Here is a 20,051-nt window from a genome sequence, read left to right on the forward strand (position 1 = left end):
TATTTTTCGCTAAGTGAACATCTGGGATTCAGTTTGAGACGCCAGCAAGTTTGGATGGGATCTCAAAGCTGTGGTTGGGATGTGGAACTGCTCGCCTGAGGTGGGAGTGAGCGAGGTGAGCGGGGGCTCTTAAACTATTTCTGCAGACTTCAGTTCAAATGCAATAGCCAGAGGGTTGAGAAATCCTTCCCATGCTGGAAAAGCATTAAAAAAAATAAAGGAATAAGGAAAAGATTCAATCAGATCGAAGTGACAATACAATCTGAAAAGTGCCCCTTTCCCCCTTTTACCCAGCTCCCTTTCCATCCTACAGTTCTCATATTATCCAGGTATCTTCCTTTTCTAGAAAAAAATAATAACAAAAAAAACCTTGGACCTGAATCGGAGGAAATGCTATGAGAAAATAAAAATTCTAATTAGTTATAGATGAGAACTGGTCACAGATGATTACTCTACGTTCTTTGGTTTATGCCAGAAAAGGCTTAAAAGAACTTTTGTTGTTGTTGCTGGATATGTAAATATAAATGTAAATGCCTAGATAAACACACAGAGAGGCACACCATCATTAACAGATCTTGCAGATTTCGAGTGTTGAGAATAAAAACGAAAGAGAAATTTGTCATTCACAAACTAGGAATGTTTGAATTTTTTACTGTCAGGACTTCTTTTGTCACTTTGAACTAACTCAGAACAAAAGAAAAGGCCAATGGGTTCAAACAGGATCATTTTAAACAGCGCACTTCCAGAAAATTGTGCTGAGTTGCACCTGCCCTCTCTGACATCTACTAGCTAGAGTATTTCTATTTCAATTTGCATCTGTCAGTTTCCTACCTGTGGGTCGAAGGGGTTGGAGACCTAGACGAAAGGCCTAGAATAACCCAGAGAGAACATGGAGAATCTGTGGTGGACTGTGCTCATACCATCTGATTTAGAACCAGCTTTGCTGCATTGTTTTGGGGGTCTTAAAAAGGGAGAAAAATCCTAAGAACTGCCTGAAGTATTTTTCTCTTAATTCCTAGTAAAAATGAGTAGATATTAACCATAGGCTACTCAAGGCCTGCTTAATGTCTTGATGGAGTGTGCTTTTGCAGAATGAGGCTAACGCATTCTCAGTCCCTCTTCCCTGCCCCCAACATAGCTCTTCCATATTTATTCCCAGGCAGCATGGAAAAGAGAAAGTTAGAGTTTAGGGGCCATCCACTTTTTCCTTTTATTAATAGCACCCCTCACTCTTCTGATATAGAAACCTTATGTGAATGCCCCACCTGGTGTAAGGACACTTGCCCTGACTCTGGCTTCACTCTGTTCTGAAGCTGCCTCTGCTTCCCTCACCCTACTGCACAAAACTGCTGGCATGAGCCTCTTGCTCCAAACTCTCAGGACCCTCTTTCAAGCAGTATGGGTCCAAGTGTTTGATATGTGCTATTGTGTTGTGACTGTTCAGTAACTCTAGAAGGTGCCTAATGAAATCCTCTGGTTTTAACAGCTGAAGTGAAAGCCAGCACAGAGGTCTTGGGCAGCAGCACCCAACTCATAGCACTTTCAGTTCTTCACAAAGTTTGCCTTCTTTGGCTCATCTGTTCCTCTAATTCTGTGAGATAAGTGGAGTAGATATTCACTCATTTAGTCATTCAACCAACCAATGAACCAACCAACTAACCAATAAATATTTATTGAGCACCTACTAGTTGCCAGGCTCAAGTGGCAGTGAACAAAACAGATAAAAATCTTTCTTCTCATGGCACTACACATTTGAATGGATGTTCTGGTAGGTATCATTTTGCCCATCTTGATGTAAAGAAACCAAGGCATAGGGATATTAAATCCTAAAGCTGTGCAGTACATTAAGAACGGGACTTAAAATTCAAATATTCTATCCAGCTCTCAGAATAAGGAGAATAGAATAGGTCATCTTAGGACTCATCTCATCCAACCCACTGATCCTGTTGATGGAGGAAACCAGGGCTGTGGTTTACATGAAGTTGCATAGCTCTAGGGTAGAGCTAGAATTATATAGTACGGCCTTCCTAAGTAAGCCCCAGCCCCATGCCCTGTCCAAGAGTTCTTAGACCCTGCAGAGGCATATAATTCATAGATTTTGTCACTTGTCACCATCCCTTACCCGCTTAATGAGGCCCCCTCCCTCATTACTCAGCATAGATTTCATGGCTCATTTTCATAATTACTCTAAGCACATTCCCTCAACTCCTGAGCCCCTCTCTTCCTTCATCATAGTTGCCTGGAAACACCCTAACCTTGGCTGAATTCAGTCTTCTATTGTTTGCACCCTCTCACCCAGGGGACTTGAATGTTGCTGAAGAAAAACACATGCTTCTGTGGACGCATCTCACTCACAGGTCATGATCACTAACCTCAAATGGGCATTGGCTGCTGCCTGGTAACCTTCCAGCCTTTCCTAAACAGCGATGTCTCACCTTTCCTTCTCAGTCATCATACCTCTCCTCCTCTCTCCCTGGCCTCTACTGAGAATCTGGCTTTGTTTTTCACTGAGGAAACAGAAGTGATCGGAAGAGACCTTCCACAGATACCCACCACCACATCTGCCACCCCCTGTCCCCTGACTTCTGCCTTCCTGCTGTTGCCAGAGGTGACCCGTCTCTGACCCTGCCAAAGGCCACTGCCATCCCTGTACACTGGAATTACCTCTGTTGCCTGTTCAGGAGCTTCACGCTAACATTTTTCTCCTACCTCCCCTAAATCATCAATGTGCCTCTCTTCTGTGTCATTCTCATCAGCACAGAAGCATGTCACAATTTCCTTCATCTTAAATAAATGATAAACCCCCACTTGACCACATTCTCTCCTAGCTATCAACCCATTTTCTCTCTCCTTTATTTTAGATGTCTCAACATCATTGTTCCTTTTTATTTTCCCCCATTCTTTTTTGAACCACTCCTGCTAATAAGTCATGCCCATCTTTGGACCAAGCAGCTCTTTGCAGGGTCACCAGTGGGCTCTTCATTGCTAAACCCAATGTTATCCTCATCTTTCTCTGTGTCTCAGCAGAAGTTGGCTAACCAATTCCTCCCTCCCTCCCTACTCCCCTCCTTCCTTGAAACTCTCCCTTCACTTGACCTTCACAACTCTGCTCTCTCTTGCTTCTCCCCCACCACACTGGGAGCTGTTTCCTCCTCGCTCTGGATGGTGTAGCCCAGAACTCAGTCCACACTCCTCTTGCCTTATCTTCATCTCCCATGGTAACCACATCCAGGTTCATGACTTTAAATTACCACCTACATCTCTCTATCTTGGTCTTATCCCTGAGTGCCCCATATTTGTATATCCCATCATCTGTTGGGCATCTATAATTGGGAATATTTGTAGGCATGTCAAATTTAACATATCCAAATCTGCCCCCCACCCCCTGCTCTACCCACAGTCTTCCCCATCTCGGGTAACAGTAGTTCCAAAGTTTTAGATGCACAGGCCAGAATATCAGCCTCATCCTTGACTCTCCTTCTCTCTCTTGCCTTGCCTCCAATCCATCAGCAAATCCTGTCTGCTCTACTCTCAAATTATTTATAGAATTTGACTACTTCTTAACACCTCTGCGGCTGTTATCCTGGTAGCAGGGTAAAGAGCATTCCCAGAGAAGGGAAGAGCATGTGCAACAACTCTGATCCGGGGAAAGCTGCAAGAGTAGAAAATCTCAAGAGAGATCCAGGAGTGATTCTTGAATCTGGGGAGTTGTCTGCCTTGTTGGCCCCATTATGAGATGTCGTGGGGAAGAGGTCACTATAGGGATGGAGCTTTGGTGATTGCCAAGTGGTCTGACTGCCTGAAATGGGTCTGGCCAGCTCTGAAGTTATAAATGACTATTATGTTGCATGTATATTTTTATCTGCTCTGTGTGTGTGTGTGTGTGCACATTCACATGCATGCATAAATGTGTGCTTTCTTCCACCCTAGATATGTTTTCTTGGAGTCTGAGCCCTCAGTGTACTAATATATACCCATGTACAATCTTCTGGGGATCCCCAGAGACCCATGCCCTTGACTTTAGTCCTGTATAAAGCAACATGTTGGCTACGGCCTCTGGGGTTCCCCTGCATTGTTCTAGGCAAAGATTACTTAGGCCTGTGGGTCAGCCATCCTGGAACTAGAGGACTCACAGTGCCTTTTGGCCCACTCTCTGCAGAGCCAGTGATTTTCCACCGCTGCGTAGACAGGACTCTTGTCCATCTTCTCCCTCACCCCCTTCTTTTCTCCTGAAATCAAGGTCTTCTGGATGCAGGGGCATTTGGGCATCAGGGGCATGTGGAAGTAGCCAGGGCAGGGGTCAGAGGCAAGGCAGGCTCAGACCATTATGTACCCTACATTTCCCTAACAGTCATGTCGTTGGAGAAAAAGTAATCCAATGTGAGGTACAGGAAGGGTCAAAAGAGGTTGTTTGGTATGTGTGTTTTGGGGGTTGCGGGGGGGGGCTTTGTGCTTGTTTTCTTTTCATACGGAGTCCTGAGGTGGATCTCAATAGGATGTGATCCTGACCAAGCCCCCAGAATTCTCTAGAACCACATAAATAGGGCAGAGATTTCCTGAGACTCTCACAGCCTTCTTCTGAAACCAGAGAGGCGGGGCCAGCAAATATTCCTTGTTTCTATCCTCCCTCCTGGGATTATTGGGCAGCCTTTTGTTGACCAAGCTCCAAAAAGTTAGAGAAGCAGAATGGCAAGGGGGTTAAAATCACAGGTTTTAGCGTCCAAGAGACCTCTGTTCAAGCCTTAAGTTTGGGCTGTGTGATTTTGGAAAAGCTACATAACCTTGCTGTACCTCAGTTTCCTTATCTTAATGACCATAACAGTGTCTGCTTCAAGAGTTGCTTTAAGGATGAAGTGAGATAATACAGATAAAACACCTAACACAACACTTAGCTCATAGTGGTAAGTGCCCTATGTGAACATAAAAAAGGAAGGAAGGATGGATAGATGGACAAGCACAAAGATTTTTTGATTTATTTTATTTTATTTATCTATTTTTGAGACAGGATCTTGCTCTGTTGCATAGGCTAGAGTGCAATGGCATGATCTTGGCTCACTGCAACCTCCACCTCCCAGGCTTAAGCAATCCTCCCACCCAGCCTCCTGAGTAGCTGAGATTATAGGTGTGTGGCACCATGCTCAGCAAATTTTTTGGATTTTTTGTAGAGAGGTTTCACTATATCTCCCAGGCTAGTCTCAAACTTCTGGACCCAAGCAATCCTCCCGCTTTGGCCTCCCAAAGTGCTAGGACTGTAGGCATGAGCCACTGTGCCTGGCTGATAAAGACATCTTTGCTGTTTTGATGCTTAAGGCATACTGGTTGTTAAGATAGTCCTCAACCAAATATCCAAGTGTTCCTGTAGATTTCCCAGCTTCCTTTGCAGCTAGGTTTGTGCCATGTGACTAGTTCTGGCCAATCATGTGAGAAGCAGTATGAGTCACTGCTGGGTCAAGAGAGTTAAGAGCTGATGTACTTCCTCCTTTCTTCTCTTCCCCTGGCACAGCAGCTTTGGAGGCCACATTTTCTCTAAGGTATCATACCACATGGAACAAGCCCTTTACGTGAGTGTGGAATAAGTGTTTATTGTGTTAACCCACTGAGATTTTGGAGTTCGTTTGTTATTGCCTTGCTGACCAATACAGTCATCTATGAAGGAGAAATAAATCTCCTGAATTTCCAACCTCTTGGGAGATCTAGGGATGATTATAATGATAATAACAGTAGCTGTAACAGCTACCACTTATTGAGCCCTTGAGAAACATTGCAAAGCCCTTTACAGATGTTAAACCATTCAGCCCTCTCAGATATCCCATGAGGTACATGTTTTGCTATTACATAATAATTGTGTTCCTAAAATAATCTTTAGGTTATTTTTTAAAAGGGTTTTTGCAAACAACTTCAATGAGGAAAAAAAAAACTGCTTAGGGATCAGAATTTTAGAATATGACCACAAAATTATTTATCCTACAGAAATGTCAAAATTAAAGGGGTTTTTAATTGCTATTAGGACTTTCACAACTTACAAACTAAAAAATAATATTTTCAAAATTAGCGTAAGCTAGTCTAAATGTCATTGAGCAAATACTGAATACCATGGAAGACAAATCTCAGGTCAACTCGCAGCTAAGCCATCAAAATAAATTGTGGGTTGGTCCACACTTACTGTAAGGAAGCTCTATTATATCTCAATGAAGCTGCTTGTCCCTCCAAAAAAGGGAAGCCACAAAAGTAAAGAATAGCATCATTCAACTAAAATGGCCATGGGTATTGAGTCTGTAAGGCATTAGGCTTTCCTGCCTCACATGTGGGGGCCATTCCTGATCATGACACTGTATAAACCAACAACCATCACAAATTAGCTTCCTTATTGAATTGCTCAGATTAGATCCAGTTTGCATTATGAAAATTCGCATAGCAGGAAAAAAAGTCCAAACTGGCTATTAGACAGGTGAGGAAACCAAGCAAGTAAGAGGCCTTCAGTGACTACAGCAAACAACAAGTTGGAACAGCCCCGCATCAAGGATCTCTGCTCTTTTGACTCTCCAGAGTTCAAGTTTTTTGCCCGTGATTTATACTGACATCTGTACATCTTCATAGTTGATGATGTCATCTCTGAACTGATGTTTGAGGCCTGCAAAGTTTGGTTCTGCCCTTGCCCGGAGCCTGTACCCATCATCCCTGGGGCTTGCTGGCCTGGATCAGCAGCTGGCAGGAAGCATTGTCCCTCTCCCTCTTTCCACTGGGAGTGGCATGGAGCTTCTGCTCTAGATAACAAAACTGCTTGGGTTCTTGTTGTTGAGACATGTGAGTGTTTCTGAAAGTACCAATAGACTGAGAAAGAATTCAGGCTGCCTAAGAAGGTGCCTGGGGAAGGGGAAACAATTGAGTTCATTACTAAAGCAAGCAGCCCTGGTGACCTGTAGGGATTAGCATACTTTGACTTTCTTGCTCCCTCAGGCCTGATTGGGCAGCTGAGATCCCACACCTCCCTGAGGAAAGAAGGGGACTTATATGCAGTGGGCCATGCCCAGGCCCTGGTGGCCCCTCACCCCTTCCCTTTCCTGAAGGAGGGGAAGTAGTGAGCCGTCCCCCTGCTCGCTTTGCTTGTCAGTGAGGTTGATACCTCTGAAAGCCGAGTCTCTAAGTAAAGTTTCTGAAGGACGAAGACAGACTCAGGCAGGCACTCTGGGAGCCCTGTTTACCCCCACACAGTGTGACTTCCCAGCTCACCAGGGTTATTGATTAATCAGGCTCCCCTAGCTGGCCTTTCCTACCTTTTGGCTTATTCACGAAATTCAGCAGGCCCTTCTGGAAGGTTCTTTGTGTGCCTGATGCTGTGTTGGCTACTGTTGGGACACAAAGGAATTTTTAGTTGTATTTCCCAGTTTTAGCCTTTGAAACGTAGGTGATAAGACAGTTTATAATGAAGGGCTAAATTAAGAATTCTCACTACACATAGTAGGTAAGAGCACAGGCTTAGCAGCAGGCACCTGGGTTCAAGTCCCACCAACTATCACATTGGTCAAGCTTGACTTTGGGCAAGTTCTTAACCGTCTTAGGCCGGTATTTCCTAAATATAGGGATGCGAAGAGCGCTGGCCCTCTGCGTGTTTCCATGGAGATTAAATGAGATAGTGCATGTAAAGTGCTCAGTACAATGCCTAGCTCATGGTTTTAGTGTTATTACTAGCTGCTGCGATTAGTTGTCAAAACATATTTGAGAGATTTCAGTGTTACAGAAATCCTGAATCTAAACACACACCTTCCGCATGGTGTTCCTCCCTTCTCTGTTCCTTTCATTAGGGATTGGTAATTTGACTGATCAGTTACTCAACCTGGAGCCACTTTTCATACTCGCACTCCTGTAACTCCCTCAGTCCTCACGTACATCCTGTCACAAAACCCAGTCGATTGTACTCACCTCTCTCTCCTACACTTCAGCCACACTGTTATCCTTAACCAAGTCTTCACACAGAGACACTGGTTACCCAAGAACCCTGTGAACTGGTTTTCCTGCTTCTGATTTCACCCTCTTCCAAACCGGGCTTACTGCTACTCAGGAGATGTGTGTGTGTGTGTGTGTGTGTGTGTGTGTGTGTGTATATATATATTTTTTTTTTTGAGTCGGAATCTTGCTCCGTCACCAGGCTGGAGTGCAATGGCATGATCTCAGCTCACCGCAACCTCTGCCTCCCAGGTTCAAGTGATTCTCCTGCCTCAGCCTCCCGAGTAGCTGGGATTACAGATGTGCACCACCATGCCCACCTAATTTTCATATTTTTAGTAGAGATCGGGTTTCACCGTGTTGGACAGGCTGGTCTCAAGCTTCTGACCTTGTGATCTGCCCGCCTTGGCCTCCCAAAGTGCTGGGATTACAGGTGTGAGCCACCGTGCCTGGCCAGGAGAACTTTTGTAAAATTCAAACCAGAGTATCACTCCCTTGCTCAAACCCTTTCTCTGTCTCCCTCTTACTGTCTGTAAAAAGCCAAGCCCAAATTCTTTATTATGGATAAAAAGGCCCCTTGTGGTATGACTGCTGCCTAGTTGTACACCTTCATCACTTGTGTTGGCAGGTCACCTCTGCATTCCAGCAATGCCAGCCTGCTTCCCAAATGCTCCTCTGTCTCCTGGCCCTCCATGGAGTACAGAGCATGTACTGCTCTCTCAGTCTAGAACTCTCCATCCCTGTCTCCTTAAGGAGTCCTAGTCATCCTTTAAAACTAAACTCAAAACCATCTTCCTTAGGAAGTCTTCTTTTAACAAGGACTGGGTTAGCTGCTGCTTCACTCTGTTCCCACAACACCTTTGCTTTCAAGATCATGGCAATTTTTTGTTTTCAGATCTGTCTTCTACAGTAAGCATATGACATTTTTAAAAGAAGGGACTGTATCTTATTCATTTTTGTATGTTCATATTGAAAAAGTGACTGGAGAAATTAAAGAATGGATGGATGGGTAAATGGTGGTTGGATGGATGAGTGAGTGAATGTTTGGGTAGATGGGTTGATGGATAGATGGATGGTGGTTGGATGTACAGATAAATGAACAGTTGGATGGATGAATGGTTGAATGGATACATGGATGAATTCAATGAAGTGGCAAAAATTTCTGATTATATCTTACACCCAGGTACATCCAGAAAGGCCTTTAGTGGTTCCACAAAGACAAGGGCCTATTTCTTGGTGCTTCTCAGTTCTGGCTGAAAAATCAGTGTGACTTTGCAACTCAGCAGCCAGTTGGTTTTTTTACCTTTGTGCTCCCCATTGTTGCATTAGGAAGGCTGAGAAGGAGTTTTGATCTGAGCGGGAGAGGGAATACCTAGGAAGGCCTTATCCTGTCATTGCCCTGGCCCACATCTCGTTTGCTGACTTTTTCAGTTCTGTCCTCATATGAGTCGCATTCAGTCCTGTTCTCCATTCAGTAATCGTGGATTTACTTCCAGCTTGAACTATGGCAGGAGATCTCCACCTCTGGGCCCAGAGTAACAGAACAGCAGATGGCATGAGTGCACCGTGGCCAATAGCCACTGTCTGCACCCGGCACTTACCTGTTTATCAGGAGAACAGCACATCTCATTCTGTTCATTTTCCTGTTCAGGGGCTGCTTTCATAGCGGCCACATGGGAAGTGTACCTTATACAGCTTGGAGCCTTCATCACCTTTTCAAGGAAGACTTTCCAGGCCAGGCTGTTCACTCAGTAAATAGGAATAGATCCTGGAGTTACCTGGAAATACAGTATCTAGCTCCTTCTGATATTGAGAACCAGGAGGCGACCTGCCCAAGCTCAAGTGGAACGGCCCCAAGGCTTTTGGGAGCAGAGCCCCACCCATCTGCCCCAGAATCCTCATTCAGGGTTTATGAAGCAGTGGGCAGCGCACAATTGACTAAATTTGGTTGTATTTTATTTTTGTCCAGCCACAAATACCGGCAAAAAACAAAATGATTCCTTCCCTTCCAGGAGCCTTGGAGCCAAGTTGGTTTTATTTTTAGCTTCAACTCTGGTTTAGGGTTTTCAGCAAACTGAACACCCTACTCACTGCAGACAGCGGCAGGCTGGGTTTTAGGATTTTTGCCTAGACTGGAGTGTTGGTTCTCTGAATGTAACTCTTATAAGGCTTGTACAGCTGTGACAATAGAGGGTGGGTCCAGACAGACCCACATAGAGACCCAGTTCCTGCCTTGGGGACCTCCGAGAGAGTTCCTTCTCAGAGAGGCCCGTGTGCACAGAGCGGTTCATTGCCTTGGATGGGTTGCAGGAAGTGGCAACTGTGGATGAAAAGAAACAGAACAATTGAGAAAGGGAAAGGGATAGGGAGCTGTTATTTATTGAAAGGCTTCGAGTAACATGGTGGTTCAGAACTAGAGCTCTGGAGTCTGACCGACTGGGTGCAAATCCTGCCACTACCACTTCCTGACACTGTGGCCTTGGGGATGGCTTGACCTCCCCAGGCTTCAGGTTCGTTCTGTATGAGACAGGATTAATAATGACACCTACCGTGAGCACTGCTGCAGTTGAGATCCTGCCTGTGTAGCGCGTGACATGGCGTTTGACATGCATGTAGAACTCAGTCAGCACCATTATCATCACTGTTGCCATGCTCTTATTGCAGTGCTGAACACTTGCATAGACACTGTGTCATTTAAGACTCACCGTAACCCATTTTGCAGATCCAAAACTGAGGTCCAAAGGGCTAGATAGCTTGCCTCAGATCTCACAAGAGCACAATATAGCCAGACCTGTGCCCAGCCCCAGTGAATCCCAAAGACATCACATCAAGCCGTCTCCAGTTCCAATGGCTTCCACCTGTTATCACTGAGAACATGGGAACTACTTGAAACATAAAAATAGATATTGCCTCATCCTGCTCTTCCCAGAGTTCCCCACTTTTTTTTTTTTCTACTTTAGTGACAGGAACACACAAAAAGCAGATACTGGCAGTGGTCGAAGAGCACCAGGCAAAATCAGAGACAGACAGTGGAACGGTGGTTGCCAGGGGCTGGGAGAAGGAGAGACAGGGAGTTGTTGTTCAACAGGGACAGAGTTTCAGTTTTGCAAGATGAAAAAGTTCTGGAGATTAGTTGCTCAATGATGTAAATATACTCAACACTACTGAACTAACTACACTTTTAGTGTACAGTTTTTTTATTGCTAAGAAGATAAATCTCATGATATGTGATTTTACAGCAATTTTTTAAAAATAAAGAGAAAGCACTGGGCTAGAAGTCAGGCTTCCCTCAGCCAGGTACGGTGGCTCACTCCTGTAATTCCAGCACTTTGGGAGGCTGAGGCGGGCAGATCACTTGTGGTCAGAAGTTTGAGAACAGTCTGGCCAACATGGTAAAACCCATCTCTACTAAAAATACAAAAATTAGCCATGCGTGGTGGTGCGTGCCTGTGATCTCAGCTACTGGGGAGGCGGAGGTAGGGGAATCACTTGAACCTGGGAGGTGGAGGTTGCAGTGAGCCGAGATTGCACCATTGCACTCCAGCCTGGGCAACAGAGTGAGACTCCGTCTCAAGCAAAACAAATCAAGAGTCAGGCTGCCCCAGAGGTGGCCAGGGAATTAGAGCTTATCTTATCCAACTTTCCAACCTTTCCTCCTTGCCTCCTCCTAATCAGGAGTCTCGTAAATGGCATCCCTGCCCAATGCTTACCCACTCGCTGCATGGCTATCAGACTGAGTAGCACCCTCTTGACAGTGAGCTTATTATGTGAAGTCTTCAATGCTTCTCTCTCCCATGCTTTGTCCTGCTTGGCCTCCTTCTAGTCACTCATCCCTCTAAAGTTGTTGTCCATAGACCTAGGAAGAAAAGGGGGGTGGGAAATGGGAGCAAAATCCCAAATAGGGAAGCATGTTTGCTTGGTGGCAGGGGAAGGGGGCCAGGAGCTAGGGAGAAGCTCACCTTTTCTATTCCTTAGTTTGCTTAGCTCTCAGATGGGGATCATATAGTTATACCATGTAATAAATAGGACACACTCAATTCACTCTAAGTAGAAAAATTCATCAGGCTATGAACTGCTCTTTGGCTCTGAAGAATTCTGGGGACTGTGGGGTGTATGCTTTAACCATGGTTTAGGTGGCTTCCCATTTCCCTTGCTAGGCTGTGTCACCTCACTAGGGCAGAAGGGCATGGGGCTAGCATGCAACAGGGCCTCTCTCTTGGCCTAATGCTCCCAAGAAAGCAGCCTTCATGGAGATCATAATGGTGACTCTGTGTCACTTAAAAACTCAGGTGGCCTTTCTGTGGGTGTTTAGCATTGACCATGCTTAAGAGAGACTGATTGGCTCTGTTGGCCAACATCCAATGTGAGCCATCCCTACTGGCCCACCTCATGCCCAGACCTTGGTTCCTGACCCAGCGCGTACTTCTCCATGAGTCCCAGTGGAGACGGTGATAAGGATCTATAATACTGTTAGGGGCTCATGAAAATGTTTTAATTTCTTCTAATATTGGAAGACAAAAATGAACTTTTGGGTAGAAATGTTATGTAATGTTAATATATTTGCATTTATACCAACATAGTTATAAAATATAATATGAAAAATTTTTTTGATGGAGAAAGCAGCCCACAAAGGCAAAATTGCCAAGGACCCACAAAACTCACAGTGGAACCCTACTCTGGTCCACAGAGCCAAGATGGCCACAATTCCATTTTGTTCCTCAATCCAAGGGGATCTGCCATGCCCTCTTCTCTATTCCTAAAGCAACTGCTATCTGCTCCCATGATCACCGTTTAGGATCCTGAATATTTCCTCTGATATTTCATTTATGGTTTCTTTTTCTTCTCTCTCTTTCTTTCTTTCTTTCTTTCTTTCTTTCTTTTTTTTTTTTGGACACAGTCTTGCTCAGTCACCAGGCTGGAGTGCAGTGGCACGATCTCAGCTCACTGCAACTTCCTGGGTTCAAGCAATTCTCCTGCCTCAACCTCCCAAGTAGCTGGGACTACAGGCATGCACCACCATGCCCAGCTAATTTTTTGTATTTTTATTAGAAATGGGGTTTCACCATGTTGCCCAAGAAGGTCTTGAACTCTTGACCTCATGATCTGCCTGCCTCAGCCTCTCAAAGTGCTGGGATTACAGGCGTGAGCCACCGTGCCTGGCCCCTTTATGTTTTTAGGGGCATATTTCACATGCTATTTCCATCACTCAGCAATAGCTACATGGAGCTCATGGCGAGAAAAGTTCAAAAGTCTTGTCTGGTCCATGGGAAGGAATATTGTGATCCATTAGTGATGTCTGTCCAAGATCACAGCTGATGGAGGTGTGGCAGCACAGTGCGGGTGCTGTGTTTTTACTTTTGACTGACCTTTGCTTTGCGTTCCCAGTCTAACTCTAAGCCCCACCGACAGGGACTATACCTTACATGTGTTGAGCAGCCCATACTGAAAGATGTAGAGAGTCTCTTAATGCCTACTGATTGATTGACTGATTGATTAAAGTGGTATCTGAATACATTTGATCTGGTTTAATGTCCCCTTGACATCCTTCCATTCTCTTTCCTCTTTAGGCGCCTGAACAAGAATAAGCTCCAAGTCCTTCCAGAATTGCTTTTCCAGAGCACACCGAAGCTCACCAGACTGTGAGTAGAGTTGCCTTGTGTTCTCTACCTTGCGCCTTGCCTGGCTTTGGTGACGCGGAGGATGTGGTTTGTGGAGCGCCGTGCCGTGTGGAGCTTGGCAGTTAGGCCCTGACATAGAGACTTGGAGCAGGGCTTTGACCTGACGTCCACCCCCAAACACTTCCAGGCCTGACTTCTTGCTCCTTCTCTCAGACATCGGCGGCTTGTGTGATCAGTGAGGACTAGTGATGTGTGGTAGTCGATCAATGGCCTTGCAAAGAAGGAGGAGATTTTTCCATTTACTGTGGGTCTGAACTTACTTCAGGGAAATTCCCTGAGGTGGGGTTTGAGATAGATTTATTCACGCGAGACTGCCAGTGGTCTCAGAAGGCAACGGTTTGGACCAAACACAGCAACCTTATCACCTTACTGGTTGGAGTAGCTCCTGCCTTTTCCTTTTTCCCACTTCCTAGCGCTGCCAGTCGAGGAACCCTGGGTCTGGGGGTTTATGATTTTGTGGGAAAAGGAAGAAGCATGTTGAATTTTGCTTTATCCTTTTCAGTGGTCCAGGGTAAAATGAGGAGAGGGGAGAGTTGGAGATACCTCTGTTATTCGGTGGGAGAGTTTGGAAGCCCAGGAGCTGGAGTTGCAGGTGACAGTGGAGACTGTGATTCATGTATTGCAGACGTCAGGCAAGTGCTAATTAAAATTATTGACAGTGAACCCAAAATCATGCTGGTAGTGACTCAGTTCATGGGGTGTACTGGATTGCCCAAGGCTCACCTTTCTGAATGAAGCGACACAGTCCTGGATGGCTTTGCAGTCAGGTAGCAAGATTTACAGCCTGGCTGGGAAGACTCTAACATTGCAGGGAGGGTCCAACATTGTGGCCACCATTCTGATTCCCAATGGTTGCATTTAATGCCTACTTGTGCAGCCAAACACTGCATACAGGCTCTGGGATAAATTGGGAAACACGAAACACATGTCAGTGTGTGCACTTACGAAGGAGTTCTGAATTAGGAATATATATTTATATATGTCTATACACACAGCCACACACACAGAGACTATATACATAAATTTATTTTAAAAGGGCACTTTGCTGGAACAAGAACAGGCCAGGGTTGTCTGGTATTCCAGTCATGCAGTGGTCTTGCTTGCCTTCTGAACTTTGTCGGGTCTCCTCTTGCTGTGTGCCCCGTTTCTCTGGCTCAGTCGCCCTAGCTGACTTTGCTAAATGTAGGAAAGGCTATACCCTCCTTTTTACTCTTCCAGTCTGGGTCTGCCTGGATGTGCATGGGGGCAGAGGAAATGTTGTTCAGCAGCCCGGCGGGTCCAGAAGAGCTGGATAAGCTATGCCAAATAGGCATACCAGACACCACCCTGGTTTGTAACATCCCCTGCCTTGTATAGCTCTGCGCTTAGATGCTCACATAATCACCATCTCTCCACCCAGTACTGCATTGCACCTTTCAACCTGCTCTTAACTAAGTACTGCAGCAGAGTATACACTATTCATCTGAGAAATGAGCATCAGTTTAAAGGCAAAGGGAAGGTACCTGTGAGGCTGGAATGCTGGACGACTTTATGTGGGTGGGGTCTGAGCATCCCAGCCGCTGCAGGTTTTCAGGTGGGCTGGTTCTTGCTCACAGAAACCTTCCCATGGCTATCAGGTGATGGCCATTTTTTGCAGAGCTGGTCTTGATCCAGGCAAAGTAGGAAGTTCAAGTGGTGATAACGGGTCTCTGAGATTCTGGGAGCCAGGGACGTGGGCATGAGGAACCTATGAGTTATGTCCTCTGCCATGTCCTGAGAGAGCTTGACAGAGTCACTTTTCCTTTGGTATCTAAATATCTTCATCAGTAAAGGGAGATACCCTCTCCTCCCTTTTACCTACCTTGTAGAGGAACTGTAAGTATCCAGTGAGATCATATGGTGTGCATGTTTTTTTTTAAATTGCTGTATAAGTGTAAGCACCAAGGCAACTCTTATTACTCCTACAGTTCCCGTCTTTACCACCTCAGTTTCTGATCTCCTTTCTCTGGGAGGCATGAAGAGACTAGGAGTTGTGATAAGCATTGAGGTCAATTACGCTGAGCTTTTGCGTCAAGTCAGAGAGCTGCAGCTGGGAAGGCAGGGATGACATTTGGCTCATTTTGGTATCCGTCTCTTGCTGGGTCCCTGTCCGGGTGTAGTTTGGCACTTATAGGCGCTCAGTCAGTGATGGTTGACTGGGTAGATGAATAAATGAATGATATAGGCCTAAGGATAGAAACAGCGCCCTTGGCGAGCTTTGATTCTTTTATCCACTGTTCATTCATTTATTCGTTCACTCACTCAGTAAGCGTGTCTGTTCCAGCATGGCCTCTGTTCTGGGTGCTGAGCTGTAGACATGAAGGATGTCCAGTTCTCTATGTGCCCTATTATGACACACTTTGAATGGCTGCCAAAAAGCTGAGAGCTAAATATAATTTTTTTTTTATTGAAGCAGCTATATTAACCCAAGTTTGGGCTATAATCAGCAATCCCTTTTTCTCTCTGGGCTTGATCTTTGATTTTCCTTAATGGCCCTCTGTGTCTTTGTCTTATTTTGTCAGCCACTCCAGAGCCTTTTTGGAAGTAAGCAGGGTACAAATTAGAAATCAATAACTGTGCAATCATGAGTGTGTATACATATGCCACTGGCTCTGTTTTAAAAGAGCACTGCATCTCAATAGACACAGTGAGGCATTTTTCATGCTAAATGTGGGTTCTATGTGGCTGGCTACGCCAGAGTATGCCATGTGGGATAAACAATTCTTGATACTACTTTTTTAATTTGTCGTACAGGCAAAACTACTTAATATTTTGTATTTATCCAAAGAATATCTCTTGGAAAGTCTATAGTCATGTAATAAAAACAGGCTTTGAATAGTAATGAAAAGGGAAATAATATTTATGAGAACCTATGCTGTGACTATAACACCACTCACTAGCAAGTGACAGAAGTTAGTTTAGCCCAGAGAGGCAATATATTGATTCACATAGCTGAGAAGAGCAGTAGTAGTTATGAATGGCTTCAGGAACAGCTGGATCCAGGGTCTTGCAGATGTCCTTAGGTCTTCATCTTGCTCCTTCACTCCCTTGGAACCATGGACTTGTTTGTGAGCTAATGCAAAAGACTCAAAATGCACTTATTCAGAGATCCTGGTGAAGAGGGACTTGGTCAATGTTCCTGTTGGAAAGAACTGAGGGTAGACTCTGATTACTTAGCTTGGTCATATATGCCCACGTCCCAGCCAATCAATGTTGCTAATGAGATGGTGTCCTCTGATGATCAAGCTGTGTTCATCCCACTTGCTTAGAGAATGGGCTCCCCACAGTAAAGAGTAATTCTGCTATCAGAAGACAGAAGAAGGGATGTGAAATGCGAAAACAACAGATGTCTGCTAGTGTATTGAGCATCCACTGTATATGCAGTTCCCTGTGCTTTGAGTACTTTGGATCCTTACAATAGCACTTCCAGATAGGTAATAGCACTAGCAAACACGTTGAGTGCCAGGTGCTGTTCTGAGCACTTCATGTCTATTAACTCATTTGATTCTCCTGACAACTCTGTGGGATAGGCACTATGGTTAGTATTGTTCTATACATGTGAAACAGGTATGGAAAGGTTAAAGAATTTGAACAATATCAGACAACTACTTAGTGGCAGAACCAGGATTCACATTTGGGTAACCTGACTCCAGAGTCTGCATTTGTCTCTACTGGGAGTTCCCTGCCTAAGCCTCAATCAATGCTCTCATTTTATAGGTGACGAAATTAAAGCTCAAAGTTTAGATTACTGCATATTACTGCATATATATATATATATGTATATATTATATATCCCATCTATCTAAGAAGCAATACTGTACTGGGCACTTTGCCTCACTGCTTAGACTTAACCATCACAACGATCATGCAAAGAGAATCATTATTAAATCTATTTCTAAAGCTTAGGGGTATCTAACTTACCCATAGTTGTATAACTAGGATGCAATGGAACTAGGCCTTGGTACACATCTGGGTCTCTGCCAATTCCTTATGTTTTCTAGCATACCACACTGCCATGCTAACTACCATGGGCAGCTGAAGTTATGCTCAAAAGGATTGGTGATGGACCTGTCATATATCCGAGGGTTTCCCTTAGGACTTTGCTGGCTACCCTCCGTGTACCCATCCTCACAGCCAGTACCATCTGACCCATGTGTGTATTAGCGGGATATCTGTCCTCTTATGCTGTTCAAACACACAGAGCATGAGCCATAGAATCCCAGAAATCCCAGATCTTGGAGGTGCCCTGAACTTATATTGCTGTGGTCTGCAAAATGCCCAGTGAGGTCTCTACCATACTTGGGTCACTCAGTAAATATTTGCCCCCTGACATCCTGACATAGATCATGGTCAAGTGTGGAGACTGGGCTTCTGTTCTTTCTAGGCTCCTGCAGCACTTGACCCAGAGCAGAGGACAGGAGGAGGCAGTCAAGTGAAGGGGTTAAGGGACTGCCCACTGTGTGTCCCGAAACCTTTGGCAAGTTACTTAACCTCTCTTGTCCCAGGTTCTTCATCAGTAACATAGACAATGGTAGAAATGACTTCTCCATGTTGTTGTGAGGATAAATAGGAATTATCTGGGGGAAAAAAATTGGCATTGAACAAAGCACATAGTAAATACTGCATGGAAGATGGTCACGGCTGACCTTGACTGGCCAGCTGATGAGAGCAGTGCATACGCTGAGGCGTTGGGCTCTGTAGTATAAACATTGCAGCACCTAGGGAAGGAGTCCAGTCTCCAAATTAGAGGCGGGTTGGATGAGCACTGCACTTGGAGTGGGAAGACCTGGGTCGTCATGCTGGCTCTTCTACCTGTAAGCTGTGTGGCCCTGGGCATGTTACTTGGCCTCTCTGGGCTTCATCTAGCGAGGACAGGATGGAGCATGATCTTGCATGGCCTATAGGCTATTAGTTTCTCCCTTTGCCATCCCCTTCCAGGTTTTTCTTTAACCTACCCATGGGAGAGACAGTGAAGGATTTCTAGTTATTTAAAGGCTGACTGGTTAATATTGCCAGAAATTCTTTAGAAGGAGCAGAAGGCAAGATGCAAACAGTGATTAAAATCCCCTGCATGGCTGTGTGCAGTGGCTTATGCCTGTTATCCCAGCAGTTTGGGAGGCCAAGGCAGTTGGATTGTCTGAGCTCAGGAGCTCGAGACCAGCCTGGGCAACATGGTGAAACTCCGCTTCTACCAAAAATACAAAAATATAGCTAGGCATGGTGGCCTGCACCTGTGGTCCCAGCTACTTGGGAGGCTGAGGTGCAGGGATTGCTTGAGCCCTAGAGACAGAGGTTGCAGTGAGCTGAGATCACACCACTGTACTCCAGCTTGGGCAACAGAGTGAGACCCCATCTCAAACAAACAAAATATACCCTCTGTGTTTTACCAGATCAGAGAGCTTTCGTGGGGGCTGAGGGACACATGGTTCACAACTTTTTTTTTTTAAGAATTTATCATTGCAGTCAGGAGCGGTGGCTCATGCCTGTAATCCCAACACTTTGGGAGGCCGAGGAGGGCCAATCACTTGAAGCCAGGAGTTTGAGACAAGCCTGGCCAATGTGGCAAAACCTTGTCTCTACTAAAAAATCAAAAATTAGCCGGGCATGGTGGTGCATGCCTGTCATCCCAGCTATTCGGGAGGCTGAGGTGAGGATCAATCGCTTGATCCCAGGAGGTGGAGCTTGCACTTAGCCAAGATTGTGCCACTGCACTCCAGCCTGGGTGGCAGAGCGAGACTCTGTCTCAAAAAAAAAAAAAAAAAAAAAAAAGGCCGGGCGCGGTGGCTCAAGCCTGTAATCCCAGCACTTTGGGAGGCCGAGACGGGCGGATCACGAGGTCACAAGATCAAGACCATCCTAGCTAACATGGTGAAACCCCGTCTCTACTAAAAAAATACAAAAAACTAGCCGGGCGAGGTGGCGGGCGCCTGTAGTCGCGGCTACTCGGGAGGCTGAGGCAGGAGAATGGCGTAAACCCGGGAGGCGGAGCTTGCAGTGAGCTGAGATCCGGCCACTGCACTCCAGCCTGGGTGCCAGAGCGAGACTCCGTCTCAAAAAAAAAAAAAAAAGAAAGAAAAAAAGTTTATCTTTGCCATATAAGGATGAGCAGTCCAAGGGGCTCCTTTCGGCCCATCTATCCCAGATTCAGGTTCAAATAGTCTGTTCCATATTTAAAACTTACAGCTGCCGCCGGGCGCGGTGGCTCACGCCTATAATCCCAGCACTTTGGGAGGCCGAGGTGGGTGGATCACGAGGTCCAGCGATAGAGACTATCCTGGCCAACATGGTGAAACCCTGTCTCTACTAAAATCACAAAATTAACAGGGCGTGGTGGCGCACGCATGTAATCCCAGCTACTCGGAGGCTGAGGCAGGAGAATCACTTGAACCCAGGAGGCAGAGGCTGCAGTGA

The 20,051-nt window shown here is 45.5% G+C and overlaps 1 protein-coding gene across 1 annotated transcript in view; it reads left to right on the forward strand.

Moving 5' to 3' along the window:
- The window catches only part of SLIT3 (slit guidance ligand 3), a 641,932-nt gene that overhangs the window by 94,080 nt on the left and 527,801 nt on the right, over window positions 1-20,051 (forward strand). Inside the window, exon 4 of the mRNA XM_050794632.1 lies at window positions 13,512-13,583. Within this exon, the coding sequence (XP_050650589.1) occupies window positions 13,512-13,583 (72 nt within the window). The remainder of the gene's footprint in view (window positions 1-13,511; window positions 13,584-20,051) is intronic.

The sequence above is a fragment of the Macaca thibetana genome, chromosome 6 (assembly GCF_024542745.1).
Source record: "Macaca thibetana thibetana isolate TM-01 chromosome 6, ASM2454274v1, whole genome shotgun sequence".
Classification (NCBI taxonomy): domain Eukaryota; kingdom Metazoa; phylum Chordata; class Mammalia; order Primates; family Cercopithecidae; genus Macaca; species Macaca thibetana.